The sequence below is a fragment of the Archocentrus centrarchus genome, chromosome 15 (genome assembly GCF_007364275.1).
Source record: "Archocentrus centrarchus isolate MPI-CPG fArcCen1 chromosome 15, fArcCen1, whole genome shotgun sequence".
Taxonomy (NCBI): Eukaryota; Metazoa; Chordata; class Actinopteri; order Cichliformes; family Cichlidae; genus Archocentrus; species Archocentrus centrarchus.
In genome coordinates, this window is record NC_044360.1 from 14,083,802 (window position 1) to 14,101,805 (window position 18,004).

Below are 18,004 nucleotides of genomic sequence, written 5' to 3' on the forward strand. Positions count from 1 at the left end.
CTGATTGAGCAACACCGACTAATATAACACAAGCTTAACACCACTTTATTACTAGAAGACTTCTGGCTCCTCAGAGAGTGTTTCCCTGATCATGATGAAAGAAATATGACAGATCAGTCTAACTTTGCAGAGGTACAATAATTGTATGCGTGTTAGCACAAACAATGCTTTTGCCACCTTAGAAGTTTGATACAAAAACCCCCGCCAAACCTCAAATGGCTGCTGTGCTGTGGCAACTTTTTTCTAGCCAAGAACATTTCTGTTTGAAGGATACATGGAATCACTGATTTTTTTTTTTTTTAATTTATATAAATAAATGATCAATCACCTTGATAATACCCTTCTGTGTCTTTTTCCCTACTGAAATACCAAAACAGTGACTATGGGTTTGAGAGGCAGAGTGATGGAAGCTGTGCTCCAGCTTTCTGGTTCATTCCTTCAGCAACATCTAGAGACTGCATCACAGGGGACAGCTTCCTCAACACCACAGGGTACACTTCTACATTTCTTCAATATGTTTTTGATTTAATTTAGTTTTATTTGTATAACAGTAGTTCACAACAGTGTGTGTGTGTGTGTGTGTGTGTGTTTGTGTGTGTGTATGTAAGTATGTGTGTGTATATATGTATGTATATATATTATATTGTGAAGACCCTACAATAGAGAGATAAGACTATCCCCTATGAGCAAGCACTTGGTGATGGTTTTCACAGCAGATTGGACTGACATGAGAAACAGAAAGCAGTAGACGCACAAATGCTTTCAGTTGCTTTTAGATTAGCATTCATGACCTGCTACTCTGTGAAAATAGTAGTTTGGATACTATGTATATTTAAAAATCTAAAAGCAGATGAAAAACATGTTTGAAAGAGATGTTTGCTGAGTTTGGGCAATTACAAAGATAGAACCTGAAATAGAAAAATGAGACTGACCTTGATAATATTTATTGCCACTAATGAACTATCAGTGAAAATAAGCCAGCTGCATAGGACACACCTCCCACCACCCTGAGCATCGTATCACATGCTGCTTAAAAACTAGTAATTAAACAAGTATAAACCAGCAAACATATGCATAATAGTAATAAATATCCAATTTCAGACCAGTTTACATTTGTAACACCTTTGTTCATGAAGAACTAATTAAGCTCATCTGATAGAGCTGTAGAATATGCCAGACTGTTGTTTCCCTTTTATAAATGTGTTCTGTGTCTGTTTTTATGCTCAGTTAGTGCCTGGCTGGCTTTTATTTTAGAAATTCTCTTCTCTTTAACAAATTGCAGATATCGCAGAGCTTTGTCTAACAACTGCACCGAGGGAAGTTTGTTGAAGTACAGCCCCAGACGACAAAAGTGTCCCAGCTGGGCTCCCAAGGGCCTCCAGCTCTTCACCAGCGAGGGGACGCTGGTAGCAACGCTGGGAAGGAACGTCACCTTCTTGGTGTTTCTGGAAGAGGTGCTGACTTACTTAATAAAAAAAAAAAACAAACAAGAAAAACAATAGTGTACATAATAGGGTGCATGCTTGTACACTATACTGTATATCAAGATGCTGTCATGAACATATCACAGAGGCTTAAGCAGCAGCACATCAAATAAATATGCAGTGACATGATTTACGACATGACCTCATTCTGGTAGCTATCACAGAAAATGCACACAGTTGTGTGTCAGCAAGGACACTGACAAACAACCGAGGTTGTAGTGTGAGTGACAGTATTTTCTTTCCTTTTCCAAGGGTCTTGGTTCCATGACAAGTATAACAGTGGACTTTGGCGACGGAACTGCTATATCATATGTGAATATAAGCTCCATCGATGACGGGGTCAGGCATGTCTACAGTAAAGTTGGCATCTACCAAGTTTCTGCTACAGCAAGCAATGCCCTGGGCTTTGACAGGGTCGTACTGTACCTCCATGTCTCCTGTGAGTGGAAAAAAGTCGTCTCTTATAAGCTGCTGCTCAAGCATACAAAATCACATAATATCACAATGCACTTCCACAAAGTAAGGGGAATTTATAAGGGGGTAATTAAAGCACAGACTGCAGTTTGAATCTTCTGTTTGTCTGTCATGCTGGTGGATGCTCATATTACACATGGCCAAAGTTCATGGGTTTTTTTTGTAATCTTGGCTATGTATGATGTCAGTGAGAGCAGATATCTTTAATATGGTTATCTCGAGCATACATCTTTAGCTCTGTATACACAGACACCCCACCCACCTGCTGTTCAAACCTTCTGTTAATGGGGTGATTCAGAAGAAAGTTGGCTTAAAGGAAGCTAAAACAGCTTGAAAGGCTGCACCAAGGCCCAGTATAAGATAAATAAGGATTATTTCGAAATCACAATCATGCAAAGCTGAGCCCAAGAATAAAAATATGGAGCTGGAATAAACACATATATAATGTAACTAACAGTAGACCACAACATGCACCAGCCTCCAAATAGATCAAAACACTTCGACTTTTGAACCTTTAGAATGAAAAGGTGGTTTGAAAATGCACTCGCAAGCCTTCTTTGAGTTCACGTCGGCTCATTAAAGTAAGACTTCATGGAAAAAAAAATCTCCTGCCACAGCTTTGAGCATCATTCATCCTGTGTAGGTGTAAAAGACAGCTGTTTGTTGTCTCCTTGTTGACAGAAAAGAGCACCACTGGTCACCCTGAATTTACCTCATTATAACAGATTCCAATAGTGGCACTTTCACAGGCGCAAAAACATAAAAACATCTGCAGACACTTGTCAAACCACTCTTAAAGCGCATTCAGCTTCCATACTGTCTGTTATTGTGTTCTAGGCCGCCGCTGTCATTGCCAGAATGCCGTGTGATTAAATACATGGCTTCTGTTGAAATTTTGAGCACCGTGAAAGCATTATTTTTACCCGCATTTTAACAAAAGGTATGACTTTGGAGTTTATGTATTTTCTCTCTAAAGGTCAACTCGAGCAGGTCCAGCTCTCTGCTCCGTCAGTGGTCATCAAGAACAAAGCAGTGAACCTCACCACAGTGCTCCAGCCCAGTGATGTGGGAACAGTCACTTATTACTGGTGGTTTGATAACAAAACAGAGGTAAGCCATACTTTCTCCTACACCATGCTGCCTGTTTACTGAGCAGCGTGATAGATAGTAGATAGTTTCATCTCATCTCATGCCTCTCTGCCTTTTTAGCCTGTTGTGACCCTCAATGGAGCAATCTCCTTCACTTTCTCCAAGGAGGGAACTCACATTGTTACTGTTCAGGCTTCAGTGGGCAACACCGTCCATCAGGATCAAAAGAGGGTGGCAGTTTATGGTATGTCTTTTTTTTTTTTTTTATGTTACCATCATTTTCTTCTCTTAATGCACTTAAGTAGCCAGTTAGTAATTCACTAAGTAGAATTTGTCTTGCCTCTTTAAGTTGAGAGTGAACAACTTGAAACCTTTATGGCTTCTGATAGTGAAAAAGGGTTCAGCGATGCTTCTTTCAGCCATGTCTCACAGCATTCATGAGTGAAGGATGCTTGCTGAGTCACAGTAGAAATTGTTTAGTTAAGTAACCACGGTTTTGTTCATGTGAAAAATCTAATATGGAACATGAGATGTGACTGTAAGCACCAGAAAAATGGAACATTATGGTATAGTGTTTCCAAGATCCAACTCGAAGCTTATCTTTAAAGTTCATTAATTTTTTGATGCTAATTTGCAAAGTTGCAATTGGGTAATAACTTAAATTTGCATTTATGCATTAAGTTAACATGCCAGTAACTCTTTCTTAAAGTTTAAAAAAAAAATCTTCCTCAATTAAGATACAGATATTTAATGTAGACATACAAGATATGGAACTAGCACACACACAAGGCCCATCCCTTAACTTAAAAAAGCCATCGATAACCATTAAGCAGTCATGCATTTTCTTCTGCCTATCCAGGTAAGGGCTGGAGCTTATTCCAGCTGTATTAGGGTAGAAGGCACGGTATACCCTGGACAGGCCAGCAGTCTATCGCAGGGCGAACACACAGAGGCAGAGCATTCACATTCACATTCATATTCACACATATGGCTAATTTTAGGATTTCCAGTTAACCTAACATGTGTGTCTTTGGGCTGTGGGAGGATGAGTGCCTGGAGAGAACTCACACAGGCACAAGGAAAACATGCAGTGGACTCAAACCCAGGACCTTCTTGCTAAGCAGCAGTGCTAACCACTGCACCACTAATACCTGAACCATAACCACTGAAAAAACACATGTAATAGACAACGAGGGCAGAACCTGTACACAGATAAAGATCTATAAGAACTACAATTTCCTTTGTTTCTGATTTAAATTGTTTCCTTATCTTATTTTTTACAAAGATGCCAATTTTCATGAAAATATCTGCTTTTGTGAAATCCTGGAGCTTCTATTTAAATCAAATGAACTCAGCGCTGTAGCAGATCTCCAGTGTGAGGCAGTTCATTTTACATTCTGCCAATACTACAATCTATATATTTTATCACTGGAGCTCCAACTGTCTTTTCTTGTAGCACTTAATAAACGAAGTCGAGGATTTAGCTACAGCTAATGATGCATGCACACTAATAAACTACGGATTCCAGAATGAAATTAGAAGGTCACTGGACCAAGAAATATATGCAAGAAACTGCACTTTTGCCAATCAGTATAAGGGTTATTTGAAGTATGTGAAGTGGATAATTACATAGAGATTTTTTTTATCATGAAGTAAGAAGATTTCTGTCTATATTTCAGATTATTTCCGCTCACACATTTTGGCATTTTCATCTAATCTGGACGAGCTGAACCCCGGGGTGCCTGAGTGGAGAGAGGACATCGCCAGAGTTGTGAAAAACTGCATAGTTCAGGTCAGTTCTTCACCTGCTGGTGTTATAAAGGATTTAACATGAGCAGGAATAAACCCTAGAAATAAATAAAGGAATAAACTCTAGAAATCTCATTTAGATTCTGGCAATTAGCAGCTTTACAGTGGCATGAAAGGAAAAAAAAAAACTCAGGTCACTGTCTAGTGAGCTGATAACACTTAAGTTTTTGGTTACGCTGCATTTGTAATGTATGCATGTGATCTTGTCAAGTGTTTCACTCCAATAGCGGCAGTGTCTTTAACCTCAGTAGCTGTGTAATTAGCAGTTACGCTCTGCAGACTGACATAGCACATCACCCAAAATCATTATTACCAGTGCAAGCTTTCAACTGAACATGTCAAAGCACTAAAGGGCAGTAAATGTGCTGCTATGACACTTGCCTTTTGCTCTGTGAGGAAAGCAATGCTGGTGAAAGAACACCTTAACCTCTAGTAAAGGGAGCCTAACTGTGGTTAAGCGTGCCTGGTTTTCTCTTCCAGACACTGTGGGGATGTCATAAAAGCAGCAGGTTATGTAAAAGACCTGGATACTGAGCTCTATATATATCCTACAGTAGCCCTCAGTATGAAACATTCACTTTGACCTTCTGTCTTGTCAGATATTACCACAGTTTGCACCAAGAAACTGACAGCAGACCTCTGGTTACGGCATAAATGCACTAAAAGCTCTGGCCTTTACCAAAGACTGTCAAATTGAACTTGCATGTTTAACTTGATCCGTGCATTATATCTCGACAGTGACTGGTACTTAGACAAACGATATATGAAGCAGAAAGCAGAAAGAATTTACTCGTTAATACAGATGACCCCCCAAGGATCATATTTCAGAGCCGGAGTGCAGACGATCACCTCAAACTGTTTTAAATGAAAAGCCTTTTTAACAAGGTTTTGTTGTTATTATGAAAGGTCACTGGAATCAGTGAGGATCAGCTCCTGGTCACGGTGCTTCCAGGGTTACCAACTACAGCAGAGATTTTCATTGTACCTGAGAAGAGGCCAAGAGACCGAGCCATGGATGAAAAGTGGGCACACCTGGATCAGGTACTGTCTCATCAAATCATTTTAATGGCCCTTGATGGTACACTGTGGTTTTCTGTTATCCGCAAGAAGGAAAACAAAAAAATGCTGAGAAGTAAAGAGACCATCTCTGGAGAGAATATCTCAGGACAATACCTCCTTTCCCTCATAGTGTCATAAAACACGATCAGATTAAGCTTTATTGCATTAAAAACATATCTTGTAACGTTCCTCTCACCAGAGGGTTATATCTTGTTTTGCAGCTACACAGAACATAGTAATTTTTTCCTACATATTGCTCATACCATAGTCTTAAGCCAAAATGAAAGTAGTCTGCCACTTTTTATCACGCTGCCTTCAGCATTGATTTTTTTTTTTTCCCCCCGAGAAGCTCTTTGTATAAATTTCAGTTTCTCATATACTGCTGCAATCATCCTTAATTATCTAAGATCCTTTCTCCAATTTCCGATTGATACGGCGCGTCAAGCTGTTTTTGGAGTCCTTGGTTATTTGTATCGAGAGATGTTTTAAAGAGAGCGTTACATCTTAACCTCACTTTCTCTCTGTTGGTCCACAGTACTGGAATTACTGGAAGTATGTGTGCCCTGAAATTAACTTGTATTTGCACAGACTCCCCTCTCTTTGACTACTGACTATTATTTCCTGGTTCCTTTTTTTTTCATTTCTTTTTTCTTTTATTCTTTCGACAGATATAGTCTGTTCTACAACAGGCTACCTAATTATTATCCAATTATTTTATGCTTTTCTTTATTAGTCTTTAACCCCCCCCCCCCCCCCCCCCCCAATTCCAATCAACAACTTAGAGAGAACTTGAAACTTGTTTGGGCAAGGCAATACATCCAAATGAGCATTATGTCTGCTTTTATTTTTGTCAGAGTTACATTATCGTTGTGTAGTAACACAGTTTTAAGTGCAGCTTGACTTGGAAAGTCTGTACTCCATCACCACCTAACATTAAGGTTAACTCTGACAAAATTAATGCAGACATGATGCTCATTGTGATGGATTACTGAAGTCAGCCAAGTTTAAAGTCTCTGAAAATGTATTTTCATACCATTGTGAAATGAATGGATGCAACTGGCGAGGAAAAATGTGATGTTATGCCTTGGAAAAGGTCAGCAGTAATGAGGACTGTGCATTTTTTTTGTGGTAATTGGGCTAAAACATGCACAAACTCTGGTGCAGTCCATCAAGTGAAAACACAGTGAATAAGAGGAATGTGTTCTATATAGGCTCATTGTTAGTTCCTATAGTGTCTACATAGTAATATCGCTTCTTCAGGTGCATTCTTTCTATAGCTGCTCAATACTTTCTCCTCATGTGCTTTCTCATTTTTTGAGTATACCCCTATCCAGTCAATATCTTTATTCCCATTTACACTCTTTGTTTCACAGAACCTCCAACCTCCTGATTTTGCATATGTATTGCTAAACTGCTAATTATTTCAGTGTTTCCACAGATGCACGTTGCATTTCAGTCTCTGCTGAAGTTTAATGCTTTATGTCAACACTAGAGGGCAATGCCTTCCCATGTAAAAGCACTGAAACGGCATCCATCAGAGCGCTGAAATAACACTCAGAGTATCTCAGAATGTGTAATTAGACTGACTGTCACCTTTGTGAAGTTTTGAGACTCGCATAAACCTTTGGGTAATGATAACAACTTTATTTTAAGCCACCGGGCTACATAGTTGTTATTTTCTTGCAGCAAAATAAGATTCCTGGAAATTTATCTCGAATCATGCTCCTGAAAGCTATCAAATAGGTAAACAAAGCAATAAAATAGAGATTTTTTTTTTTTAAAGCTAGACAAGCTCATTTATTCATAACGGAAAGGACCACAATGTATCACAAGTAAACATAATTTTGCTGGCTCACAGTCAGTCTTGAACTACGTTAATAGGTATTTAATTACATTGATGCATCATATAATTGGCACCATCGAGAAGGGAGACAATCTGGGGCAGGCGGCCGGGATTGGGAATTAAAGAGATGTATTTATCTAAAGCCTGTCTGATTACCTGGCAGAACCTCACAGACAATAGGGTAATAAATCTTCAGTTCACTGTTCTCATCACCAGTGAATGACTTGCAATGTGGAGGCACTGAGTGAGCGCCAACACATACACATGTGCATGTGTTGAGTGTATGTGTGGAGGAGCTTATTAAAATGTGTAATAGATTTACTGACCCTGATATGCCACTAGAACAAAAAGTAATTATTCATACTGTGTAGAGCGGTCTAATTTTAACCAGTGGAAAGATTTTAGAAAGAGCGAGATGGAATTAGTGAGGCATGGCTAAGGACTCAAATGGGCACTGGGAAGGCATTTTGGTCTCTTGTTAAATGACTGCTTCATCAAGGTGTGAAAAGCAGGGGAACCTGAGGCACTTCAGGGAGAAAAATTAAAACAGCAATTTTAAGATATTAGAACACACTTTGATTTCCAATAATGTTGCCTCGCTGAACCTATAAATGGGCAAATCATATTCCCTTTAAAAGAAAGCATGTCAAGGAAATAGTTGAATAACTCCCTGCTGTGATAGAAATGGCAGGAGATTATTTTTTAATGTCACCGCCACACCATAAGCAGAACACCTGGTTACCTGATAAGGTTTTTATCACCATTAAAGCCCGTTAGGTTTCAGTGCGGCAGGTTCAGTTTTCCATGTGTCACATCACCATTTGCTCCTCTTTAGAAGGAAGCAAAAATTCTGATTCATAATTCAGGCTGTTGGATGGAATGGCTGTGGTTGAAATATTGATGACTGTGAAATATTCCTTTACAGCTGCCGCTAACTGAGCCTTCTCTGCTCTGCCACTTCTCGTCATAGCTTTCTCAGGTTCTGCTAAGTGCTCTGAACCAAGACCTCATCCAGTTCACACTCAAACCAGGGGTGCAGGTAAACGTGTACGCCACACGGCTGTCTCCAGGTGAGCCTGCTGCATCTGTCACACACCTACCTGAACAAATGGCAGGCAGTCAGATCCATTTTTGTTAAAGAGGTGCATTCCAGAAGGCATTCTTGGGGTCATCTTGGGGCCAGACTGTGTGCAGCTCTTCTAGTTTGAGGGTGAAAGTGACATCTACATGGGAACGAGCCAGCATACAGCCTTTCATATATCAATCAAAAATGTAAAAGAAATCTGTTTGATGCATTTTTTCACATTGCATTTGTTTTCCATATGCTGTCTGTATATGCTGTGTTGATTGCACCTTAACTTTTGCAGCTCAACTGATATTTTACAGAATTGCTGTATAATCTTGTATATATATATCATCATTTGGCCTGCATATGTGCTCATTTTCTCCATCTTTCTACTTCAAAGCTCCTCTTGTGGACAGCAGTGATAGTGGCCACAGCGGCACTGCGGTCATCATGCTGGTGTCAGTTGTCCTGATGGGCCTGGCTGCCTTTGTTATATATAAATTTAAAAGGTACAGAATACTTGGGCAATAGAGCACAGTCATCGAAAGATAGGTTAGGGAGAATGCATGAAAATGAGCCCTCAGAATTGCAAACACACATGCATATATCTGATAAGATATGTTATTACTTTTTTTGTTTGTGTGCATTTCAACAACCCTTTTTACGGTCGCCCCCATTATCTACAAGCAAGCACCTAACTCCTGAACTCCTAAAACTTTCCAGAAGTATTCAGACTCCATATTTCTCTGAGTTATGGACATCTGCGACACAATAATAGCTTGAGAAATAAGACAATTCCCCTCTGTCTCAATCTGCAGAATATTACAGGGAATGACAGGCTAATCAATTCTCCCAGAGCGCTGAATGGGTGTCAGAGTCCTGCAGTTATCAATATTCATCTATCTGACAATGTGAGGGTTGACCTTTCGGAAATGCTAAACACAGCCATCCAAGGTGAGGCATACTCTGCAGAATGGCAGGAAAGGTTGAGAAGATGAATCCTGAGACAACACACATTATACAGTGAGGGACATACAGTAAATAGCATCCTCTGCTGGAGGTAATCCCATGCCAATCACATGGGGATGGTTTAGCTCCTCTGTAGTTTGTGGAATTTTGCTCATTATAAAGCAAACACTGCTGAACTTTATGGATCGTAATTACTACATTAAGAAATCAACTTTGAGTTCTTAAGCTCCCCCAAATGTCACAGCACCAGCTGCAGCACAAAAACACAAGGGGTGAATCTGAAATTAGAAATGCAAGATGTTAGTTTTAAGCAGAATTGTAAATGCATCTGAGGGGATGAAAAATTGATTGAAAAACCGAGGTGAACAATATGAAAAGTGAGGGAGCAATGCCCAGTGGAATGCAAAATGCCCTAGTTTCTGGCTTTCAAGCAATCCTCTCCCATCCTTAACAGTTAAAAATAGTGCGTGACACATTATGCTTAGTGAAGGCATTAGTGAAACAGACCTGATGGCAGGTTTCCATTAACTTGTCCCCCCCGCCTTCTGCACGACCTGCAGGAAGATCCCAGGCATGAACACATACACGGCAGAGCAGTCTGACAAAGAACAAGAGGTCATCCCATCAGTGACCTCCATAGCCGTCCCAAACCCTGAGGGGGACAAGCTGACCTCACTGGATCATGTGGATGTACAGCTGAACTCAAAAACCAGAGGTATGTAACTCTTTGTTAAAGCCACAGGCTTTATTCAGGTTCTTTTTTTTTTTTTCAGCTTGTATTAGTTTTTAAAGCAACAAAATAGGTGTCATCCTCTGAAGCATCCAAGATGCTGGTGTACTTGTCATTAAAACTGCATAATTACTTACCCGATACAATTGAAGTAACTGAAATTTTATTCGTAGTGCTAACAGCAAAAACAACAATGACACTTAGAAGATTGTTTTTTTTTTTTTTTTTTCCTGGAACATTATCTCCATTAATTTTGGAGATTCCACAGAAAGCACTGTCAACAGTTTTTATTTATTTATTCAGAATGAACTATAAAAACATGGTTTACAGCAACACCTGTGAAGAAGCCAAAAGGGTAGCGTATGGGGAGTATGGATGATAAATTCAAAGATGATTTTCCTGGTGGAATCTTCTGGACACCCCCAGCAGGATCGTTGGTTAGAGTTTCTTAGCGTGGAAATCCAGAGAATTACTGAAAACTGAAATGGTGAAACTGTTGTGTGCAACATGAATGTGGTCATTCTTGTTGACGAGTACACTCTTCCACTGAGAATTAAAAGCTGAGGTGGTAAACTTCAAACATGTAGCGTTTATTGTCTTTTTTCTGCTATTTGTGCACATAAATGGGGTGTTCTGTATATTGAAGCACACATAATGTTATAACTGATGTCTCTGCGTGTATGTGTGTGTGTTTGTTTTCCTGGAAGACATCTTGTTGTTTGATACTGTATGTAGCAGTGTCTTGCAGTCCCATGAAAAATGAGCCAAATGTTTGGCATAACATGGGAATAACTGACTAGCCATGTGCTTAAAAAAAAACAAAAAAAAACCCCAGAAAGCTAAATTTATATCTAACTGAGACACTGCTTCTGGAAAGAAACACAAAGCTACAACTATGTTTCCATAAAGGCATTGTTTTTTTTTTGTCACAACTGCCGTCAGGAACACTAGCCACACGTTGAAACGCACTGACAGGGAAGAGATGCTTGATATTTGCTTACTGTTAAGTGCTTAATGCTATTATCCTCCCCGTGTATTGTCACCCGAGTTGCCAAGATACAGGTATTTTTATGTGCTGTGTATTTATGTATTTGCCAACTTGACTTTGCCGTAGTGAGGTATTAGTATGCGCAGGTAAGTGAAGCACAACCAAGTGTGAGCCAAAGTGATGAGAAATGTCTAGGTGAATTATTTGACCCAATAAAATAATTAGTGCAGCAGCAAAGTAGCAGAGTGGTGAAAGCATTTTCATCAAGAAATATATATGAAGTTCCAGTTGATTTACCTCTACGCGTAGCTAAACAATCGACCCATCCAAGATAAATGTGTTTGTCTGCAAAAATACACCTTCATGCAAATAGCATACATAAAATTCCTCCTGTGTCGCTTTCCTTTCTTCTCCCTTGCCAGGCTACCTGCCATCTCACACAGACATCAAGCTCTCTGATGAAGCACCCCATGTGTTTTAATGTTGAGAGTCTATGACCGACTCGAAAGCAATACATCTTCTTTGGCAGTTACTTCCAGCAAGCTATGAAACCACGGTCACAATGAATGGTCTCGAGTGTTTTGCTACCCATGCATGGATGGACCAGTTCACACTGTGCTGCCTAATCCCTCTGAGGAGACTGTACAGATTTATACTTGCTTCTTGAAAAGGAACACTTTTTGACTGAAATACTTGTATTTTTGCAAGGACACTGATCTTTTTATGTAAATAATGTACATCCATAATGGAAGAAGTAAAAGTTATTTGTCTCAGCTGGTTACAGCTGCGCCTGCCCAAATATGAAAATATCAAATGGGAGTGATGTGTAATCATATCTCAAAATATTCTCCCATTTCTGTTTTTGGACTTGTGTTTGTGGAGTTTACTTTATTTAACTATGTGGAAATAGCTTATCTGAGTAAGACAGTGAGGGAAGCAGATTCATTAAGCTCTGTACAATCAGTAAATCTTATCACCAGATTCTCATCAAATGAAAGCTTGCAATATCCAGGACATGAAGGAGAGCTCCTAGTCCCAGATCTGTGTATTCCATCAAGCCTGCCTCTATGCCGCTCAAAATCTTATAATATGTGTCATAACAAAAATAAGAACAGGAGATTATAGTAGATGGGTATGCACAGCAGATGAAAATCCGAGCAATCCCTCTTGTTTAGGAGACTCAAATAAGTCATTTTGGTGACAGTGAAGGCAGCAGAATGTGTGCTAACGTCATAAATGTTACCATACGTTAACACAAATGATGCACTAATGCTCTAATCTATTCTTGTGGACTATTAATGCAATAGCAGTCTTGATTGTGATACGGTCAGTTTTAACTGTTGCACAAAACTGTGACTTTTCAACTTCATATTTACTTATTGCCGGAAGCATTTGTTGTATATTCTGGTTTCTATACAGAGAACAAAATGTAAATTTTTCAGAATAATAACAACTGAGAGGCTACACTGCGGCAGACACTTACTGTAATGCAGTAAAAAAAAAAGAGCTAAATTTGTACTTTAGTTATTAAATCAAGGTTTATTTTCAGTTTGTCATCTCCTTGACACAATTACTACTTATTTCTCATCTTTTCTTTGAACTGCTGGTACTGTGAAGGATGTGGTGCCTTTTTATAGGAAATGACTGAAACAGTGGATTTTTGGATTATTGTAATACACTTTTTATTTACTCTGGACTGTTTAAGATATTAAGATGATACCAGCATCTACACATAGCATTTCCTTAGTTTACTGTAACGCGCAGGAGCCTGCAGTCTGTTTTAGGTTTACCCCTAAGGACTCGGCGGACAAAAGCCTGCAGATTGTTTCATCTCCTTCGCTGCAAGGGACACAAAGATAGAGAAGACATATCTCCTGTCAACAAGGCTCAGCCTACGCACACAGCTTTGGTCAGCTGCTGTCTCTTTGGGATAAGTACTAAAGTTCTTCTTCATCAAACTTTTCTTTTTAAGTGTTGTCAGCATCATATGTCAGCAAGACAAATTGACTAGAGGCTTCTCCATACTTCTTCCCTCCAATCCTCCAATTGAGCCTGAAGCATAAATAAACTCGTCTTCAGACAAGCTCTCGTCTCTCCACACGATCATCAGAAGACTTTTCTTTTGTGCTGGTTATTTATTTAACAATTATTTTTGTTAAGTCCCGATAATTAACCTGTGAATACGATTGTGAACATATTTGCATGATGCTTTTTTTCCTCCCTCCTCTTTCAAGCTACTTAAATATGTCTTAATTAGAAAAAAAAAAAAATGAAATGTTAAAAATGTGAACTGGCGTATTTTATGTTTCTCAACAGGCTAGACTAATCATTCATTACAAGTGATGTGATTATTCAGTGGGTTGTTACTGTGTTTCTCATTTGATCTTGCAGAAGTAACCATTATTACAGAATAAAGAAGAAACACAAAAATATTGCAGTTTGGCTGCTGTACTTCTGTTGTTTAAACCATGTAGTTAACTAGCAGGCTATGTGAAGTCAATCAACGAGGCTCATGAGGAGCAAAAAGTACGACTCTACCCTAGCCGACTGTGGGTCTATCACAAATTGGTACTTTTGATTGATAGGCACACTCACATTGTTGAATTAGTTGCTTCTTCTGCTTTGTCTCTTAACAAGTGTTGCTTAGCATGCCTTAAGTTTCAGTGCAGCCATTTGCATAATACAATGGGGCAGAGTGAGAGGACAATGAAAAGCACCAAGTAGCCTGGAGTGATTCTAATGGGCTAGTTCCTTGGCTCTCCCACTGTGCAACAAATTAATTATCCACTCTCCAGGAAATCAACACATACACACACACACACACACACACAATCAACAAGGAAGATTTTCCCAGTCTGGGTAGCACCTTGAATGAAAAATGTCCCACAACAATAACCCACAGCAATATTGTGTTAGCCACAGTGTGAAATTGATGAGCATGTTTCCTTTCATTGAGTGCTACATTACAGTGTCTGGCTGCAGCGAATCATCCATTAGTGATTGTCACCGTTCAATTTGATTGTGCACTGCCGAACATCCCAGGGCAGTTAGAGAAAGGCCTTGGTGTTAATTCAGACTGAGAGCAGGAGCGAGAATAAGACTCTCGGGGTGTTGATGGCTGTTGGAGTGATGAAGATTGGTGTGCGATATGAAGCTGTTGAAGTGGCAAACAAAATGCAAAACACAGGAACAAGGTCCTGGTTGCTGCAGCTTTGTGTATTTCTGCCAATCACCCACAATGTTTTCTGCTCCAATCTTGCTGTCTTTCACATTTTCTTTTGCAATGCAGAGAACAATGCTAATACCCCCTCTTTTTTTCTTTCCACTAACATCTGTTTCTCATCATTTGACCAAAGCCTTAGTAATTGTTCCCATTAAATAGAAACCTGCTGTAAGTGGCAACTTGAGTGATATAGTGTTAGAGGTAAAATGAAGCTCAGTCTAAATGTCAGATGGGAATCTTCACATGGGTGTTATCACACTTCTGCCCATTAAAGCTGACTTCAGAGTCTCTGTGGGATCATTAAAAGTGCTGTGGTGAGCCTGATACACTGGCTGCTCCATGGCATCTGTGTTTCAGATAAGACTGTGGCAGGTGGTGTTAACAAAAAAAAAAAAAAAAGGTGCTCGAACCCTTTGGTTTTTAGGTTTGTGTCACGACAACCCCAAAAGGTTTCATTGGTCCAAGGACAGAAAAGTGTAGAGAAGAGTGTAAGACATTTGTTAATCTTACATGTTCCATCATAACACTTTGTGAGGACACATGCATAATACAAAACATAATTCCATATAAAAATACATTTATTTTGAACAGTTTCAAAATGGCATTTTTTTTTTCACAGTTAGAAATGTGATTCAAAACAAGATGGTTTTCATATAATTGACAAAAAGGAACAATATCATAGAATGTTTCATGCACAACTTTGGGCAAATGCACAACTAGACTATAAGACAAGGTGTTTAATAGTTTTGTTTAATGTGTCAAGTAAACTTTAAAATCACAATGATATATACAGTATACAGTACTCGCTCACCCCGCAAAAAAAAAAAGTCTTTTATACTGTTTTATCACAGATAATTAGGGCATGCTACTGTAAAAATAAATAAATAAATAAAATAAAAAAGTGGACATAGATCTTGTTGTGAGACGTAAAAACGTGGAAACACACAACTGCCTGCTCAGTGGGCTGCCTTAACAACAAAGTATGAAGATGCTAGCGTACAGATTTAATTTCCATCTTATTCTATGTACAAGTTGTCAGTATTTCCACTTCCAGGCCAGACTTTCATGTTGTGTACCATAATCTGAGAAACAGTCATTGAAAGCACCATGTTATCTTATGGAGCGGATCCACACATCCCTGCCTTATAAGCATCACCAACAGTCACATATGTATACATAAGCATTATATTTACAACTCAAAGACCTCTAGTATTTAGGGTGGTGATGTTTAGCTGAAGCAGAAAGTTTAAGAGGTTAATAGAATAAATTCTATGATTAAAAAATAAATCAAACAATCTATTAGATTTCTGTCTCATGCTACAGTCACACTCTGGAAAACAGTGGCTGAAGACCATGGCATGGACCAAAATTGTGCAATGAACTTGTGATCTTGTTGCCTGAAATGGTTGCTTTAAAGATGGAGACCAGGTCTGCAACCACTTGCAGTCAGTTGCCATCATCAAAGCCACTTTGGTGCATCAAGCCAGCAATAAAATGGCAATAAGATGGAGTCAGTCTGCTTTCAGTTAAATAATCAAGTTGGCATTGACATGCAATCTGTTTGTGATAAACCACCAAAATTTGCAAATCTGTTGCCATCTACATACACAGAAATTCACATTAAAAAGAAATTCACACAAACTATTTACAGAGTTCAGCCAGAACCTCATAGATCTCAAACAGAAATTCCTCTATAAATAGTGGCGTGGTTGCTGCAAGACACCAATTTAAGTGAAAAAGGACACAGATGCTCAGTAACCTTGCTTTAATATAGGAATATAACCAGAATTCCACTGGTTGGCAACCAAATGAGTCGAGTCTCCTATTTCAAAGAGATACGTTGCAGACGAGTTGGTCTTATTGGTGCAGACTGACTCAGATTGATTGCAATGTGTTGCAGTGTCTCCGTGTTTATAAATTAGATGGCAATTATTTGCAAACATTTGCCAGCCTGTCTGAGACTGACTGCAGTCAGTCTGAGTCAGGCTACAATTGTTTAGAGATAGAGGTTGAGGATGTTGCATGTTCAACTTCTGGGCAACCAGCTGGTCACTGCAAACACTTGTGGAAGTTGCCGTACTATTTTTACTCTACTGTGACTGAGTCTTTATGGAGGAAGAGCGAGATGTAATCTGTCATATCATGCAGGTCTTTGTTATGTGGGCTGGCTATCCATTAAAGCTGCATCCACACAGCAGTTGTAAAACATTTTTATTACATGGAATCAATATTTCCCAGCCCTGTTTAGTATTATTCTAATATTCCCCAAGGGCTATATGTCTTTACAGTAACTACTGGGAGACCAATGTTGAATTTATAAATTACAATAACACCTATATATTTGCTTTCTTGTACTAACCTGTCCATTAATGCTAACCTTCTTATTTACATTATATATTCCTCACACTTTTTCTCTAAAAGGATACTACCAAAGCTTTTGGGGTATTTTTTTCTTTCCAGTGCCTGGCCATGTATTATCCAAATAAATAAATTTACAAAATGAGTAAAACAATATTTAAATACCATCTGGATACTCATAACACTAATAGTTTTGTGTTCCAATATAGGATCCATGTCATGTCATAAAGAGTGAGGGAGTCTTGATGCCACTTGCCTTTTGTTTGGTGCTGCACTTATCAACACATTTCAGCAGTTAACCGTCCCTGAACTAGAGGCCCTGTAGTCTGGCTCAGTGGATTCATCTTTATCATCTAGATACCTATTCTATCCACATGAATAAAAAACATGTCTTTGAACGATAGCAGCTATTGGCGTGAAAACAAACAAAAAAGACCAGTAAAGCAAACTATTTTAGCACAGTCGAATCACAACAATCAGTACTTACTCAGTAACAGAGCTCATGTCTTAGACATTAGTACAGTTTGGAAATTCCCTTGTAACAATTCTTTCCATGTTTCTTCCCATTCCACCTGGAAAAAAAAAAGGTGTGAACAAACAGTTAAACCAAATAAATACAATAACAGGGGATGCTGCTAGTCTGATATTTTGGCTTTATCTATATAACACTTAGGTGACTTTATTTTTTTTTTGTGCAGGCTTTTACTGTATATTTAATTATAAATTCATCAGCCATGCATTTTGGCTAAAACCTACTAAAGAACATGGCTGAGAAGGGCCGAGGTGGTGATGAAGGTGGGCTGATAAGATACAATCGCTGTGACAAGTGGGGTCATTGAGATTGTGCAGACGCTGACTTATTTGAAAGAGGCACTTTAACATCTCAACTGTGTTAGTCACTTAAATTCAAAT

General features: G+C 38.9%; 1 protein-coding gene and 1 pseudogene across 1 annotated transcript in view; one reads left to right on the plus strand and one right to left on the minus strand.

Annotated features, from left to right (window-relative positions):
• The window catches only part of LOC115793035 (VPS10 domain-containing receptor SorCS1-like), a 53,088-nt pseudogene extending 39,227 nt beyond the window's left edge, over positions 1 to 13,861 (plus strand).
• Positions 13,862 to 15,371: 1,510 nt separating this feature from the next.
• Positions 15,372 to 18,004, minus strand: part of sorcs3b (sortilin related VPS10 domain containing receptor 3b) — a 57,011-nt gene continuing 54,378 nt past the window's right edge. Inside the window, exon 27 of the mRNA XM_030747705.1 lies at positions 15,372 to 17,664. Coding sequence (XP_030603565.1) covers positions 17,600 to 17,664 — 65 coding nt within the window. The 3' untranslated portion in view covers positions 15,372 to 17,599. The remainder of the gene's footprint in view (positions 17,665 to 18,004) is intronic.